The 15820-nt window shown below is 52.4% G+C and overlaps 2 protein-coding genes across 2 annotated transcripts in view; one reads left to right on the top strand and one right to left on the bottom strand.

The window, feature by feature from the left end:
- Positions 1-897: 897 nt before the first annotated feature.
- Positions 898-1830, top strand: LOC131096475 (olfactory receptor 14J1-like). The gene has a single exon (XM_058044814.1). It carries the CDS (start codon positions 898-900, stop codon positions 1828-1830), a length of 933 nt encoding a protein of 310 aa, XP_057900797.1.
- An 11335-nt stretch (positions 1831-13165) lies between these two features.
- The window catches only part of LOC131096425 (uncharacterized), a 1435131-nt gene continuing 1432476 nt past the window's right edge, over positions 13166-15820 (bottom strand). Inside the window, 2 exon segments of the mRNA XM_058044763.1 lie at positions 13166-13328; positions 13413-13701. Of these exon segments, the coding sequence (XP_057900746.1) occupies positions 13166-13328; positions 13413-13701 (452 nt within the window).

Below are 15820 nucleotides of genomic sequence, written 5' to 3'. Positions count from 1 at the left end.
AAGGTGAATGAACTGAGCCCCTCCCTGAGATCCCATCATGGGCACAGCTGGGGATCTCCTTGCTGTGCCCTTCCAAGCTCTGAGCTGCCCTCCTGGGGTGCAAATCTGTGCCAGAGCCTCTGGGAGTTCCCTGAATGTCCCACGGGGAAGGACAGAGCTGCCAGAGCTGAGGAAATGCTGTTGGGTTTGCCCAGGGAGCCGTGAGCGTCCTTGGCACAAGGGGGTGCTGAGACCTTGCCCAGAGACCTTGAGAGAGGGTGAGACATTCAGGGATCCCTCTGCTCTGGGCAGGGTCTGGTTTGTCCCAGGGTGACACAGTGAGTGTTACTGTGCTCTGATTGCAGCCAAAGGTGCAAAGCCAGGGCAGTTTGGAACAAGCCCATCCAGCCCCTCACCTTCTCTCAGCCACAGGGAATCCTTTGCCTCTCACATCTCTCAGTGGCAAACTCTGAGTGCAGCAGGAATGCTGGGGATTCCTGACCTCAGAGAGCCAGAAATGATGTGTGGGTAGGAAAACAATTCCTAAAAAAACCTTCTGCTATTCATGTCTTATAGGACTGTGAATGCAGATGCTACCAAGCCTGTCTGCATTAGAAGCGATTCCCCTGTCAAATCTTGAACATCCAGCCTTGTCCCTCTGCCACATGGCCACAAACTCAGGGCAGTGGGGCAGGGATATCTCCTTGAGAGCCCCCAAGCACAGGCCTGGCTGCTCCTGGCACACTCAGCCAGCACAACTGGAGCTCAGGCAGGGACATGGCTGAAGGTTTTCCCAGAGCAGGAACAAGGCTACAGGAACAGTCTGCGGGGAATAGCCCAGGCTTGGCTCAAAGCAGCCCATCCTGACTTGTCACTGCCCTTTCTCCATGAACAGGTCTCCATGTTCAGCCCCAGCAAATGTCCAACAGCAGCTCCATCAGCCACTTCCTCCTGCTGGCACTGGCAGACACGCGGCAGCTGCAGCTCCTGCAGTTCTGCCTCTTGCTGGGCATCTCCCTGGCTGCCCTCCTGGGCAATGGCCTCATCATCAGCGCCGTAGCCTGCGGCCACCACCTGCACACACCCATGTTCTTCTTCCTGCTCAACCTGGCCCTCAGCGACCTGGGATTCATCTGCAGCACTGTCCCCAAAGCCATGCACAATTCCCTCTGGGACACCAGGGACATCTCCTACACAGGATGTGCTGCTCAGCTCTTTTTCTTTCTGTTCTTCATCTCAGCAGAATTTTGCCTCCTGACCATCATGTGCTATGACCGCTACGTGTCCATCTGCAAACCCCTGCACTACGGGACCCTCCTGGGCAGCAGAGCTTGTGCCCACATGGCAGCAGCTGCCTGGGCCAGTGCCTTTCTCTATTCACTGCTGCACACAGTCAATACATTTTCTCTGCCCCTGTGCCATGGCAATGTCCTGGGCCAGTTCTTCTGTGAAATTCCCCAGATCCTCAAGCTTTCCTGCTACAAATCCTATCTCAGGGAATTTGGGCTCATTGCAGTTAGTGTCTGTTTTGGTTTTTGCTGTTTTGTGTTCATTGTTTTCTCCTATGTGCAGATCTTCAGGGCTGTGCTGAGGATCCCCTCTGAGCAGGGACGGCACAAAGCCTTTTCCACCTGCCTCCCTCACCTGGCCGTCGTCTCCCTGTTCCTCAGCACTGCAGCATTTGCACATCTGAAGCCCCCCTCCATGTCTTCCCCATCCCTGGATCTGGCCCTGTCAATTCTGTACTCTGTGATGCCTCCAGCCCTGAATCCCCTCATCTACAGCCTGAGGAACCAGGAGCTCAAGGCTGCAGTGAGGAGACTGATCACTGGATGCTTTCAGGAACATTAAACTACTGGCCAATTTCTGCCAATCACTTGTACTAAAAGACGTCTTTCATACTTCTTGTTGCTTTGGTTGTGGTTTGTTTTTTTTTTTCCTTTGTATTAGTTTTTCATATTGTCCACAAAGAAATGTCATTGTTTGTGCAATTTCTCATTTTGTTTCTCTCCACCTTCCATGTGGCCAGAGACTGTGTCAATGAGGGGCAGCACTCTTGGTGGCTTTAAAGGACCTAAAGGATCTCCCAGCAAAGTTTTCTGCAGTGATGCCCTTTTGTTGCCTTCTCAGGAGCTGCAGCAGCAATGTCTGTGTGCAGAGCTGGGGTCAGATCAGTGCTAGCACAGCATCTCTGGTACTGCTGGCCACACCATTCCTGAGCCAGGCCAGGAGCCATTGGCCGTCTTGGCCACCTGGTCACACTGATGGCTCATGTCCAGCCTGCTGTCCATCAGTCCCTGCGGGCCCTTTCTGCCTGGCTGCTCTCCAGCCACTCTGTCCCCAGCCTGTAGTGCTGCAGGGGTTGTTGTAACCAAAGTGCAGGACCCGGCACTTGGTCTTTTTAAACCTGACCTTGTTGGATTCATCCCCTGGATCCAGCCTATCCAGGTCACTGTGCAGAGCCCTCCTATGTTCCCACAGAATCAACACTCAGATCCAGCTTGGTGTCATCTGCAAAGACGTCCTTTGTTTCGTGGAGCCCCTCAGTGTCACAATGGCCTCCTTGTTACACCAGGCCCTGCACTGTCACACTGGTCTCCTTGGTTCCATGAGACCATGCAGAGCAACAATGGTGTCCTTGGTTCCATGGGGCCCCAAAATGTGACAGTTGACCCCTTGGTTCTGTGGGGCTTCACAGTGTCACAATGTTCTCAATGCCCTAATACTGCCTTGTCACCCAGACCATGCCACTGAGTGCCACTGGAGAGGGACAGGGACTCTGCCACCTTCCCCCCTGGCCAGACCATTCCAATGCCCACTCACTCTTTCTGTGAAGAACTTCTTCCTATTGTCCAGCCTGAACCTCCCCTGATGCAGCTTAAGGCTGTGTCTTCCTGTCCTGCCCTCCAGCAGATCCACACTCACACCCAGCTTGGTGCCATCTGCAGTTTGTGAATGCTGGACTCGATCCCCTCAGCCAGATCATTAGTGAAGATATTAAACAGGACTGGGCCAGGCACAGATCCCTGGGGGACACCACCAGTGCCTGGACACCGGCTGGGTGCAGCACCATCCCCACCACTCTCTGGGCCCAGCCTCCAGCCAGCTCCTTACCCTGGGAAGGGTGAACATGTCCAAGCCATGGGCTGCAGTTTTTCCAGGGAATTCTGTGGCTCATGGCTTTAAAGGCTTTGAAGTCCAGGCACACAACATCCACAGCCTTTCCTGCATCCACAGGCAGGTCATCTGGTCATAAAAGGAGACCAGGTTGGTCAGGCAGGACCTGCCACCCCTAAATCCATGCTGGCTGGCTCTCATCCCTCGGCCATCCCATGGGTTCCCTGTGATGGCACTCAGGGTGATCTGTTCCATAACCTTGCCAGGCACCCAGGTCAGGCTGACAGGCCTGGAGTTTCCCAGCTCCTCCTTCCAGCCCTGCTTGGGGATGGGCTCACACTGGCACCTCCAGTCCTCTGGGACCTCCCTGCTGAGCCAGCACTGATGGTAAATGGTGGAGAGCAGCCTGGGGAGCTCATCCACAGCTCCCTCATCCCACTAGGAGGGATCCCATCCAATCCCATACACCTGTGAGAATCTGAGAGGCTCAGCAGGTCACCAACTGCTGCCTCCTGGATTCCAGGGGGGCTGTTCTGCTCCCTGTGGCCATCTAGACGCTCAGGAGAGCACTTGTCCTGAGGACAGCCTTTCCTAATATTGAAAATTGAGACAAACAAGGTGTTAAGTAGCTCAGCCTTGTCTTTATCTTTAGTTACTGTATTTCCTACTGCATCCAATAAATAGTAGAGGTTGTGTTTGTCTGGTGTTTTACTATAATTTTATTTATAGAAGCATTTCCTCTTATTTTTCACAGAAGTGGCCAGGTTAAGCTCTAGTTGAGCTTTCACCTCCTTCCTTTTCTTTTTGCATAACTTAACAACATTCTTAAACACTTTCTGAGTTGCCTGTTCTTCTTTCCAAAAGTGATGCACCCTCTTTTTACCCCTGAGTTCCCACAAAGGCTCAATGGGCAGCCAGGACAGTCATTTTCCTCACTAGATCATGTTTTGCCACACTGGCAGAGGCTCCTCCATCCCCTTAAGATTATTTTCATGAAGTGTGTCCATCCTCCCTGGACCATTTTGTTTTTAAGGGCTGTTTCCCTTTAAAGAATCAGTACCTGATTTGGTACTCCCCAAATCAGCATCCTAAATAGGCCAAAGTCTGCCCTTCCTAATTCCAGTGCAGAAGTTTTCTTGCTGCCCCTCCTTCTTTCACAGAACATTGAAAACTTGATTATTTCATGGTCACTGTGCCCCAGGCAGCCTCTGAGCCCCACATCTGCCACCAGCCCTTCTCTGTTTGTGAACAGCAGCAGACAGAGCTTTCCTTGGCAGTGGGAATGTTAAATTCTGTAAAACAGAAAATTCCTTAACCCTAGTGTAGCATTTAGAAACACCATTATTTATTCAGCTGGATGCACGGGGAACAGCTCCTCTCAAAGCCGTGCATGCTGAGTACAGTAAAGTTTCTGTTTCTATTCTGTATTTTGCACACATATTCATTGATTGCCCTGGACTAAACATGCATATGATAATAATTTCCCCAAAATCATTAACATATTTCTCCTCCCCTTTACCCATGTGCTCTTCTGTCCTGGGGGTCTCTCTGGTGGTCCCTGGTGGTCGTGGACCCCAATGTTCCAGTGGGCCTGGCTGAGCTGGCAGGACAGTGAGGCTGCTGAACTTCCAGTTCCCTTCTCACACAATGGGCATTGTGTGGTTTCCATAGGGCTGGGGTTGTGGAGAACCAGCATTGTGTGTGCTCACATGGTGAAGAGAATTGATCATCTGATAACATGAGGTCACAGAGTGGGCTATGACATCACAGAGTGGGTTAGGTGAGGTCATCGAGCAGCCATGGCATCATAGTCTGCCTTTGTGACATCAGAGATCCAGCTGTGACATCACAGGGCAGAGGTCTGACATCACAGTGCAGACTATTTCATCACAGACTCTGGTGTGACATCAGAGACCAGCTTTGTGACACTGGAGAATGGGCTGTGACATCCCAGAGGGGCTGTGTGACATCCCAGAGGGACTGTGTGACATCCCAGCAGGGCTGTGTGACATCCCAGCAGGGCTGTGTCAGGTCACTGGGTTGGTCACTCCGCCCCAGCTCCCCCTCACAGTTTCTCCCAACAAGTCCAATGCTGTTCATGCCCAGCAGGGTCCCTGTCCCCCAGGATCCCCCCGGCCCACCTGGAGCCACAGCCTCCACCAAAGGATGTTCCACAGGATCCACCCCAGAGCCTGACAGGGGACAAGGGGCCAGGGCTGTCTGACCAGGACATCAAGGACAAGGATTATCCAGATCACTGTGACCTGGGTTGGGTTCCCCAGGGCAGGAAAGATGTCTGGCAGCTGGAGCAGGGTCTGGGAAGGGCCTCCAAGGTGGGGCTGGAGCCCTTGGGCTGTGAGCAGAGGCTGAGGGAGCTGGGCTGGTCCAGCCTGCAGCTGGGAAGGCTGAGGGGCTCCTCATGCCAGCCTGGCAGTGCCAGCGAGGAGGGGATGGAGAACACAGAGCCAGGCTCTTCACAGGGGGCTGGGGGGAGACAAAAGCCGATGGGTGGAAGGGGAAAGAGGGGAGATCAGCCAGGGCATGAGCAGATGAAATGAGTCAGGCTGCTTTCAGCATTTCCTCAACACCAAGAGCAGCCTGACCTCCCTTCTCCATCCACCACTGATAGATTTGCAAATCAGGAATTGTTTGAGCTGTTCTGTCCTCAGTCCAGGACAAGAATCCTGATACAAGAACGTAATTGTGTTTATATCTATCACAGAACCACACTAGTCAAAAATTAATTTTAGTATGCAAATCAGTTGTGAACAGTGGACTCATTAGACATACTGGGACATTGCACATAGCTCAGGGAAGAGGTTGTAATTGTGTAATTGTTATTTTAATGGTGTAATTTTTGTTAAGTTATATCCTGTTCAGCTGTGGTCTGTTGGCTAGGTCCAGTGTGGGCTGGAGGGAGCTCAGATTTGCACAAGGCTGCTCTGAGTGCCAGCCTTGGATGGGGAAAATGGTGGGGTTGGGGTAGGGACAGAGTCTGATTGATTGTCAGCCATGAAAGGTCCTGATTTTCATACCCAGTCAAACTGCATGAGGAGGTACTTGGATTCAATGTCAATTGGAGATTGCACATTTCAATGAATTACTAGTAAAAAAAAATTAAAGGACCTAAAAAAATATTTTCTTGCTGTTTTTTTAAATTCAGGGAATTCACATTGAATTGGCTTCTGAAATCTGACTAATTAACCACACATTTGATTTGAACGCTTAAATCAAATTATTCCCAGAAGCTTAGCTTGTTTAGCTGTTCTGAATGTTAATGAGCCCTGGGACACTGAATTCCTGCACTGAAGAGCTGAAGGCTGAACAAGCCTCTGCAGCAGGAAAATTCAGCAGCAGCCTCCAAGTTGCTGAGGATGTCAGCAGCCCCCACTGAGGCCATCCCTGCCCAGAGACCGTGGGGGAATGGGCAGACAAGGAGAGCATCCCTGGGGCTGGGGCAGCACAACTCAGAGGCAGCAGTGGCTCCAGCTGGGAAATGGAGTGTGGAATGGGGCTGGGAAAGCCCTGCCTGGGCTGGGCCAAGCAGGACACACAAGCCCTGACTTCCATCCAGTAGAAAACTCTGTCAAGGAGATATTTAAAAGGAATTACAATTGTTTCTGTATTCTGAATTGGACTTCCTGGAGAAATACCAACAAGAGATCCTCAGGAGCTCAAAACAACAAAACAGTCTTTACTGGTAACTTTGGAAAATCAGAGAATTTTTGGCAAAAGATTTAATATGACATTCAATCAACAAAGAACACTTCTTAAAGCACTGACTTGGCCCATTCAACTTCACAAACGCTAAGCTATTTGAATTTTACATTACTCAAATTTGCAAAAGGACCAAAATAGAAGAAAAGCACAGAAAGAGAGAGAGGCAAAAAGGATACAGAGGAGCATACACAGACGTACCAACTCCTGGATTCCAGTAGCGTTCAGATGGAAATTCCAAGAGGAGGTAGGGTCAAGATGTGTGCTTGCCTTGTGGTCAGCCTTCAATACCCCTTGGTCTTCCTGGGCCCTTCCCCCAGGTGGGACTGTGGGTCATTTGGTCCCTCAGGAGCTGGGCTGGGGCTGCAGAGGTGGCTGTGGAGCATTGCCTGTGCTGTGCCAGGGACTGGCAGCCACTGCTGGGCTGGGATAGAGGCTCTGGGGGAATTGGGGTCACAGGGCAGGGCAGGGCTGGGGTTCCAGGGCAGGGGAGGGCTGGACCTGCCCCTTCCTCCCCTATTGGAATAAGATCCCAATATTACCAGGTAGATTGTGCCTGGGCTCGTCTGACCCCGGCTCCTGGGCCAAAGGCGGCAACTGTGGTGTTTCACCTCAGAGACACTTTTGGCTGGCTGGAGAGTGCAGCTGAGCGCCAAAACAAGTCCAGGCTTGTGGAAACTCAGTTTGCCTCAGGTAGGAAGGCTTCAGGCTAAGGTGAGGAGGAAAAGGAGACAGATTCTGCCGGAGGGTTAATATCAAGAGTTTATTCCATGGTCACAGACGTCTGAATCTTAGGTAACAGCTCCAACAGAATCCCGACCGCATGGCCTGAGTGACTTTTTAAGCTCCGGGGGGAGGGGGAGGGAAGAGACAGGTTAGCCACCAACCAGGTGGGAGGGGCAGGGTCTCAGGCAACGATGACACCCAGACAGACCAATGACCTCTGGGCACAGGGGCATCTTTTGAACCTCACCAACCACACAATGGCCTTGCTGGAATGTTAAGACTGATTGACAGCCCCGCAGGGGGCGAGGGGGAAGGGGAAGAGAGATATTACCACACCTGGGAAGGGGCTGGGAAGTTTAAAACAGGAAATTGCAACACACTGCAACACTCCCCACACATGAAATGTCTTGAGCCAAGAAACTCCTCCACTCTGTCACAATAGGGAATACTGGAGGTGAAATCCCAATTCTGACCATGGGCACCTAGATAAGAAGGACGGTTCTTTTCCATAGGAATGAAAGCCCCAGTTCTCAGTAAATTTCTGGTTTGATTGTTTGGATTCTGTTTGGTTTTGTTGTTGCTTTGTTTCCTTGTTGTGCCTGAAGTGTCCAGTCAGGAGCAGAGTGACTCTTACCAAGGAACTTTGTGCTGCTGTCCCTTAATATTCAGTCTGGTTTTTGCTGCTCCCTTGCTGGGGATTTTTTCAGCAATCTCAAGGCCTCGTTCATAACAGGGTGAAGGAGCCCTGGCCCAGGCTCTGGCCCTGAGGGACACGGGGATGCTGCCGGGGGGTCCCTGTCCCCCTGTGCCACCCCCAGGGCCCTGGCCCCCCGTCCCCATGTCAGGCTCTGGGGTCGATCTCGTGGAACATCCTCTGGGGGAGGCTGCGGGGCTGGGAGCGGAGGGACCCAGGGGGACAGGGGACCCTGCTGTGCACGTGCAGGTTGGACTGCTCTGGGGGGAGCTGTGAGGAGGGCCGGGGCAGAGTGACCTCCCCAGGGACATCACACTGCCCCCGTGATGTCACACAGCCCCAGTGATGTCACAGTGCCCCTGTGATGTCACACATCCCCTGTGATGTCACACATCCCCTGTGATGTCACACTGCCCCTGTGATGTCACACAGATCCCTGTGATGTCACACATCCCCTGTGATGTCACACTGCCCCTGTGATGTTCCAGAGCCAACTCTGAGACGCCACGCTATGATGTGATACAGCTGCTCTGTGATGTCACAGAAGTCTCTGTGATGTAAGAAAGTCACTTTATGATTTCACAATCTCTACTGTGATGTCACAGCCTGTTCTATGATGTTACACAGCCACCCAGTGTTGTCACAGCCCACTCCCTGATGTCATAGAGCCACCTTCTATGATGGCAGGATCTGCTCTATGGCATCACACCCTACTCTATGATGTCACTGCCAGCTCTGTGATGTAAAAACCCCCCTCAGTGATGTCACAAAACACTCTCTGTGATGTCATACTGACACTCTGTAAGGTCACAGCACATACTTTGACCTCACTGCCAGCTCTATGACATCATGCAGCCATGCCATGATCTCACAGCCTGTTCTGTGATGTCACTAAGTCCCCTCTATGATGCTGTAGCTGCTCAGTGACCTCACACAACAAACTCTGTGATGTCACAGCCCAATCTGTGACCTTACACAGCGCACTCTGTGCTGTCACACAGCCCCTTGCTGACATCCCAGCTGCTCTGAGCCTCTGTGACACAGCCACAGAGGTGCTGCTGTGACACAGCCCCCTCTGGGCCATCCCACAGCCCCTTCCAGTGCTGAGCCCCTGTGAGCTCTGTCTGTGCCCTGCTGGTGTCCCTGAGGGGCCCTGGCAGTGCCCCAGCCCTGCTGGGCTGTGCACAGGAGCTGCTCCTGGCCAGAGCTGTCTCTCTGCAGCGCTGCCCTTTCCAGGAGCTGCCTCTGGGCCAGGAGCCCGGCCCAGCTCAGCAGCACAGACACAGCACAGGGACTTTAATGAGCCTCTGGGGCTTTGGTGCTCTTTGCATCAGACTCAGTCCCTCAAAGTGTGCTCCAAAAACCTTCTCAGGGACTCAAAAAGAGGGTGAAACACTGAAGTTTCTCATACTTTAAATAGATCCATCTGAGAGACAGGACTGAGAAAATGTCCCCAGGTTCCAGGTAGAGAAGAACACTGGTGGCAGTGATGACAGCAGGGGACAAGCAAGGGAAAGGTGTCTCTGCTGCTGAGCAAACCTTCGCCTCTGTCCCTGCAGGCTGTCGGTATCCCCGGCTGCCCCACCTGGCTGGGCCCTTCCTTTGCTGACAGCTTTGCCTCCTGCCTGCCTCTGCCTGCCCACACAAAGCCTGGGGCTGCTCCAGGCTCCTGCTGGGGACGTGCTGCACCACAGCCCTGCTCTGACAGGGAAATTCCTTTCTGCTGGTGTTCAGTCTGGACCTCCCAAGCTGCACTTGGTGCTATTAGGTCTTCTTCAGTCTTATTCCTACTATGAAGAAAAGCTCCAGCCTCTCTGAAACCACCCATCCATCCCTCCCAGGCTATTCCCTTTCAGTCCTCAGTCTCTACACCACTGACCACAGAGGCCGCAGACTCTCCCTGCTGGTTTTGTGATGAGGCCTCCAAACCCCATTCTGGGAGATTTTTGAGTCCTCTCCAAGGTCTGTGAAAAGGTAAAAATAGCATTCGAAGTTATTTTCTCCTAAATCCTACTGTGACAGAAAATGGGTCAGTATCTTTAAACTGAATGGGGACAAAATAACATTTGTTAGAAGGAGGAAATATTTTACAATTAAGAAAGTGGCAGGAAACTGCAGCTGTTTTTCCAGAGAAGTGGATTCCCCATCCCTGGAATTGTCCAAGAGCAGGAGCTTTGTGCAACCTCTCCCATTGAAACCCTCTCATCCCCAGTGACAGAATTCCTGCATTGTGGGTTCTCTGATGTGCTGGGTGCCCTCACAAGGCTTCTGGCCAGAATGTCTGCTGAGGGCAGCCAGGCTGCTGCAGGGGCAGTGACCTCACAGCCATCACCATGGCAGCCCTGTCCCCTGGGCCTGGCTCTGCCCTTTCCTCTGCCCCTGCCTTGGCTCTGCTGCCATGAAGAGTTTTGTCATTAATATCTTGTCCCCAAGGTGCTGGGGCCAATGGCTTCCCAGTCAGGCTCCTGGGGCAGAAGTGGCTTTTCAGAGCCCAGCCAGGAATGAGCCCTGAGGCAGCAGCTCTGCACTGGTGGCCACCAGGCCGGGCTGCCAAGGGAGGCTTCTGGCCATGGCCTGCAAGCAGCTGCTGCTGCCAAGGTGCCTTTGGTGCCTCAGGCTCTCCCTGGCACAGCTCCCAGCACGGCACTCTGCCCTTGTGCCCGAGCCCTTCCCTGTGCTGGGGCTGGCCTGGGGCTTTTCCTGCAGCAGGACCTGCCCTGCTGATTGCACAGGAAAGGCAGTTCCTGCTGGAGCAGGAGGCTCTGCCTGCAATGGGCTCCAACAACTCCAGCAAGGACCTGTTTGCAAAGCCCCCAGTAAGCAATGAAGGAGGGGAGTCACACTGCTTTGGGGGTGAATAATGCTGAAACCAGCCTGACTCCTCCATCCCAAAGTTCAACATCCTCAGAGCAAGCTGAAGCTGTGGCAGAGCTGGAAAAATCCCCAGAGAAAGGAACAACCAAGTGACACCACTGAGAGCTTCTGCAGAGCTGCTGAGCTGGCCCAGCCTGGGCACATCTGACTGACAGGGCAGCACCTCAGACGAGAAAAGCCCCATCCCAAATTTTAATGGCAGCATCTCCTGACATTTCCCTTCTTGAGGGGTGTGGGGATTCCTCCCAGCGGTGGGGACACCCTGAAGGTCACTGCTGCAGGCTGAGCCAAAGGGAATTGCCCATGGTCATTGGTCTGGGGGAGTGACATAAATCTCTGCTTAATTACAGATTTTCCTTAATACAGTTGCTTTGAAATAATTTCCTAGTGCTCTGTATAATATATTTTACGTCTCTTGCATCCTGGCATGAATATTTCTGATTAAGGATATTTTGTCTAATCATTACCATAATAGAGAAAATATATTTATATAAATATATCTGCCCATGACAGGAACCCTGTGAGTGTCTGGGACATCCCGGCTCTTTGGCAGCCTGGGGACTTCTGGGATGTCACTGTGGAGCCCCTGTGAGTGCCTGTGACAGATCGGTGCCTTTGCAGCACAAGGTCCCCTGGGATGTCACCATGGAATGGCTGAGACTGCCTCTGACCACAGGGCTCTTTACCATCCCCAGAAAGCCCAGGGAGGTCTCCATGGAGCCCCTGTCTGTGCCTGTGACATTCCAGCTCTGGAACACCCTGGAGACTCTTGGAAGGTCCCCAAGGAACCCCTCCAAGGGCCTGTGACAAATCTGATCCTAAGCAGGAAACCATCACCAGCCTCCTGTTGCTATGGTCAGTTTCCATGGCAACCATCCCCAGCCCCCTGTTGCTATGGGCAGTTTCCATGGCAACCATCACCAGACCCCTGTTGCTATGGGATGTTTCCGTGGCAACCATCCTCAGCCCCCTGTTGCTATGTTCAGTTTCCATGGCAACCCTCCCCAGCCCCCTGTTGCTATGGTCAGTCCCTCGGCAGCTCCATGGAGACCCCATGCCAGGGGTGGTTGCCATGGACACCAGCTCAGGCCCTCAGCCAGAGCCTGTTGCCATGGCAACCATTGGCAGCCCCATCCCCAGGCTCATGGGATCCCAGAACCACAGAATTGGCTGAGCTGGGAGGGACCCATCAGGATCCTCCAGTCCAACTGCTGGCCCTGCACAGGACACCCCAACAATGCCAGCCTGGGCCTGGCAGCGCTGTCCAAACGCTGCTGCAGCTCAGAGAGCCCTGGAGCTGGGACCCTTCCCTGGGGAGCCTGGGCAGGGCCCCAGCAACCTCTGGGCAAAAACCTTTTCCTGACATCCAACCGGAGCCTGCCCCGACTCAGCTGCAGCCGTTCCCTCCACTGCTGTCCCTGGGCACCAGAGGGAAGAGGTTCCCACAGCCCCAGCCAGGGACCCGCTCCCAAGGCTTTTGCCATGGCCACCAGGGCTGGCACCAGCTGGGACGCTCGGTTTCCAGGCGCCGGGGTTCAGGAATGGGATTCCCCAATTTCCTGCTCCTGCTAAAACCGCGCTGCCCTCACTGCCCTCCCGACTCCCATGGAAAGCACAAAAGGCAAAGATCCCGGTCTGGGATAAGAACAATTTATTAGGAACAGGAACAAGTTAAGGGACAAACAGAACTGAAACAATATTGATTACAGAAGGGGTAAATGAAACAGTTTCCTGGGAAAACTAAAACACAACTCACTGGGTCTTCCTGGCCACAATTTCCCCTGTTTGGAAAGGACACCCTTCTTCTCAGGGAGAGAGAGAGTGTCCCTGTTCTGCACCTGGAAATTCTCTGAGGTGGGAGTGAATGTAATTACACAGCCATGGCAAGACCCTCATGGTTTTCAATGCCACATCTTGACACTGGTAGGGGCAGGGAAAGGGACTGGTGTCTTCCCAGCATGGATCATGGGGAACATGGATCACCAGGGTTCTTCCCAATGTGGGTTCTCCCATGGGGGATGAAGCTGTTCCTGCATTTGTGGCATTTGCAGGGATCCCTTACTGGTGGCTCCGTTGGTGTCTGGTCAAGTGAGAGCTGGTGGTGAAGCTCTTCCCACATGTGGCGCATTGGTAGGGCCTCTCCCCAGTGTGGATGCGCCGGTGCTTGATGAGGTCGGAGTTGTGCTTGAAGTCCTTCCCGCACTCAGGGCAGAGGAAGGGCCTCTCATCTGTGTGAATCCGCTGGTGCTGGAGGAGATTGGAGCTGGTCTGAAACCTCTTCTGACACTGGGGACACTCGTAGGGCCTCTCCCCAGTGTGGATGCGTTGGTGGGTCACAAGGGCAGATCTGTAGCTGAAGCCCTTCCCACACTCCCCACACTTGTAGGGCCATTCCCTGGTGTGGATCCTCTGGTGGCTGATCAGGTGGTTGCTCTGCCTGAAGCTCTTCCCACACTCCCCACACTTGTAGGGCCGTTCCCTGGTGTGGATCCTCTGGTGCCTGATCAGGTGGGAGCTCCGCCTAAAGCTCTTCCCACACTCCAAGCACTTGTGGGGCTTCTCCCCATCATGAAGCTGCTCATGGACCACCAGCTCTGAACTCTGGCTGTAGCTCTGCCCACTTTCCTGGCTCAGGGTGGCTCTTTCTTCTTCAGAGCACCCTGGGCTGGGTTTGGAGCCCCTCCTCATGGGGGATGTCTGAGGTTTTTCTTCCCTGTTGGATTCCTGTGCGTTAAAATCACTCAAAATGGCCTCTTTCACGAGGTTATGCCATGCAGATTTTTCCTCCCTGGTCTCCATCCTCAGTTCCTTCCCTGGGGAAGGAAGGACAAGGACAGGATGGGATTTGCCTCCATGCCAGAGGGAAGGTGAAGGAGATTCCCCCAGTGCATCCCTGGCAGGATGGCTTTGGCAGCAGGGTTGTCCTGCAGCCAGGGGCTGTGCTGGGCTGGGAGATGGAGCAGGAGAGAGAGGGATATAGGAACTGACTTCCTCCTCACCTATCTGGGTGTCCTGGGGATCCTTCCTCTTCCTCACAGTCTCCTTATCCATCCAATCAAGGTTTGGGAATGGGAAATCCTGTTCTGGGAAGAAAACAAAGGGTGCGCACATTGTCTTTTGTACTGGTTTGAAGGCAAACCTGGGGAGGGTCTAAACCAGAATTACAATTTAAAAGAAAATGAAGATCAAGGCAATGATACAGAAACACTGCCTTAAACGGACAGAGTCAGGATATAACCTGACACCCTGTTGTTCAGGGCGGTGGCAGCAGTCCCATTAAATGGTGGTTGCAGTCCTGTTGGAGAGATGAACACGATTCTGTTGAAGCAGTGATCCTGTAGAAGGGTCTGGTCTTCCTCTGGAGGCCCAGTGGTGGTTCTGGAGCTCTTGTCCTCTGGCAATCCAGTAGGCGAGCTGCTCCTGGTGTAGCAATGTGTCAGCTTATATCCAGGTAGGAATGCTTGGATCCTCCCCCTGGGCGGAGCATCCCACAATGGGATGATGGAATTTTATCAGTTCTGCAGTGACACTCAATGGCCCATTCACAGGAGATATCTCCCCTGGAGGGCGTTATCAGGGCTGAGTCATGGAAGAGATAAAGAACACTGCCCCACCTGTTTATAGCAGTTGCTGAAGGTGGGGATTGAAAACATGCATTTGGTTACATCTTGCATGGCAACCTGAAACAGTGGGGTAATCCCTGCTCAGGGGGTGAACACCACCCCCCTTACCCAAACTGGCTCAGCTGTAAAACCCTCACCCTGGGAATGCCAGGCATACAGGGGACAATGTCACACTTGGGAGGGGAGGGCTCTTTTTCATGTCATTCCCTTCCTGTCCCCCCTTTTCTATCCCATTTACTTTTCAATAAAATTCATTTTGGGTTTGGTCTCATTATCACCTTAATTGGGGCAGAGGAATCTCTCTAACACTTTTCTTAACCAGACTCACCAGACTGTGAAATTATTTTTGCACAGTGAGTTTAGGCACTGTTCTCTGACCCCAAGTGCCTTTGACAACAGCATGGTTCCCTCCTCTGAGGAAGTTGTGGTTCTCTCTGGAGGAACTCTTTGAAACTGGGCTGCAGATTTCTCTGAGTGACTTATGGGAGAACCAATGAGGTAAATCGCCTTTGTGGGCCTGGAGAGTAAAGAAAATATTTTGTTGTCCTTCTATTACAGCGACCTGATGAAGGTCTTCAGGGTGAGAGAAGTGGATGAGAATCTTGGTTCATGATCAGAAGGCTGGATTTATTGATATATGATATATAATACATTATAACTATACTAAAAGGAATAAGGAGAAAAGTTGCAGAGGCTTGCTAAGCTAAGAATAGAAAGAAGAGAATGAATAACAAAGTTCTGTGTCCAGCAGAAAGCAAGGACCAACTCTCCCGTGAGTGATCAGCAAATCCAAACACTCACAGAAGACCAATCACAGATGCTCCTGTTACATTCCAAATCAGCAGATAATTATTGTTTGCATTTTTCTTCTGGGGCCCCAGCTTCACAGAAAGGACAAATCCTAAAAGAGAGGATTTTATGAAAAAATGTCTGTGACATCCTTCCTTGAAATGTTTTTTTAAAATCACAGGAGGAAAGGGAGCAAATGATACCAGCGAGACTGACAAGGTTCATTCACCCCATGGTGAGGAACACAAGGCTGCTAAAAGTCCTACAAGAAGCTCAGCTCAAGTAGCTAAATTCCCAAATA

Source organism: Melospiza georgiana, unplaced genomic scaffold, assembly GCF_028018845.1.
Source record: "Melospiza georgiana isolate bMelGeo1 unplaced genomic scaffold, bMelGeo1.pri scaffold_29, whole genome shotgun sequence".
Lineage (NCBI taxonomy): Eukaryota > Metazoa > Chordata > Aves > Passeriformes > Passerellidae > Melospiza > Melospiza georgiana.
Note: the sequence above shows the minus strand (reverse complement) of the source record. Positions and strands in the feature narration are given on the sequence as shown.

Coding starts and splice junctions, on each gene's coding strand:
- LOC131096475 (XM_058044814.1), top strand. CDS start 898: ATGTCCAACAGCAGCTCCATCAGCCACTTCCTCCTGCTGGCACTGGCA.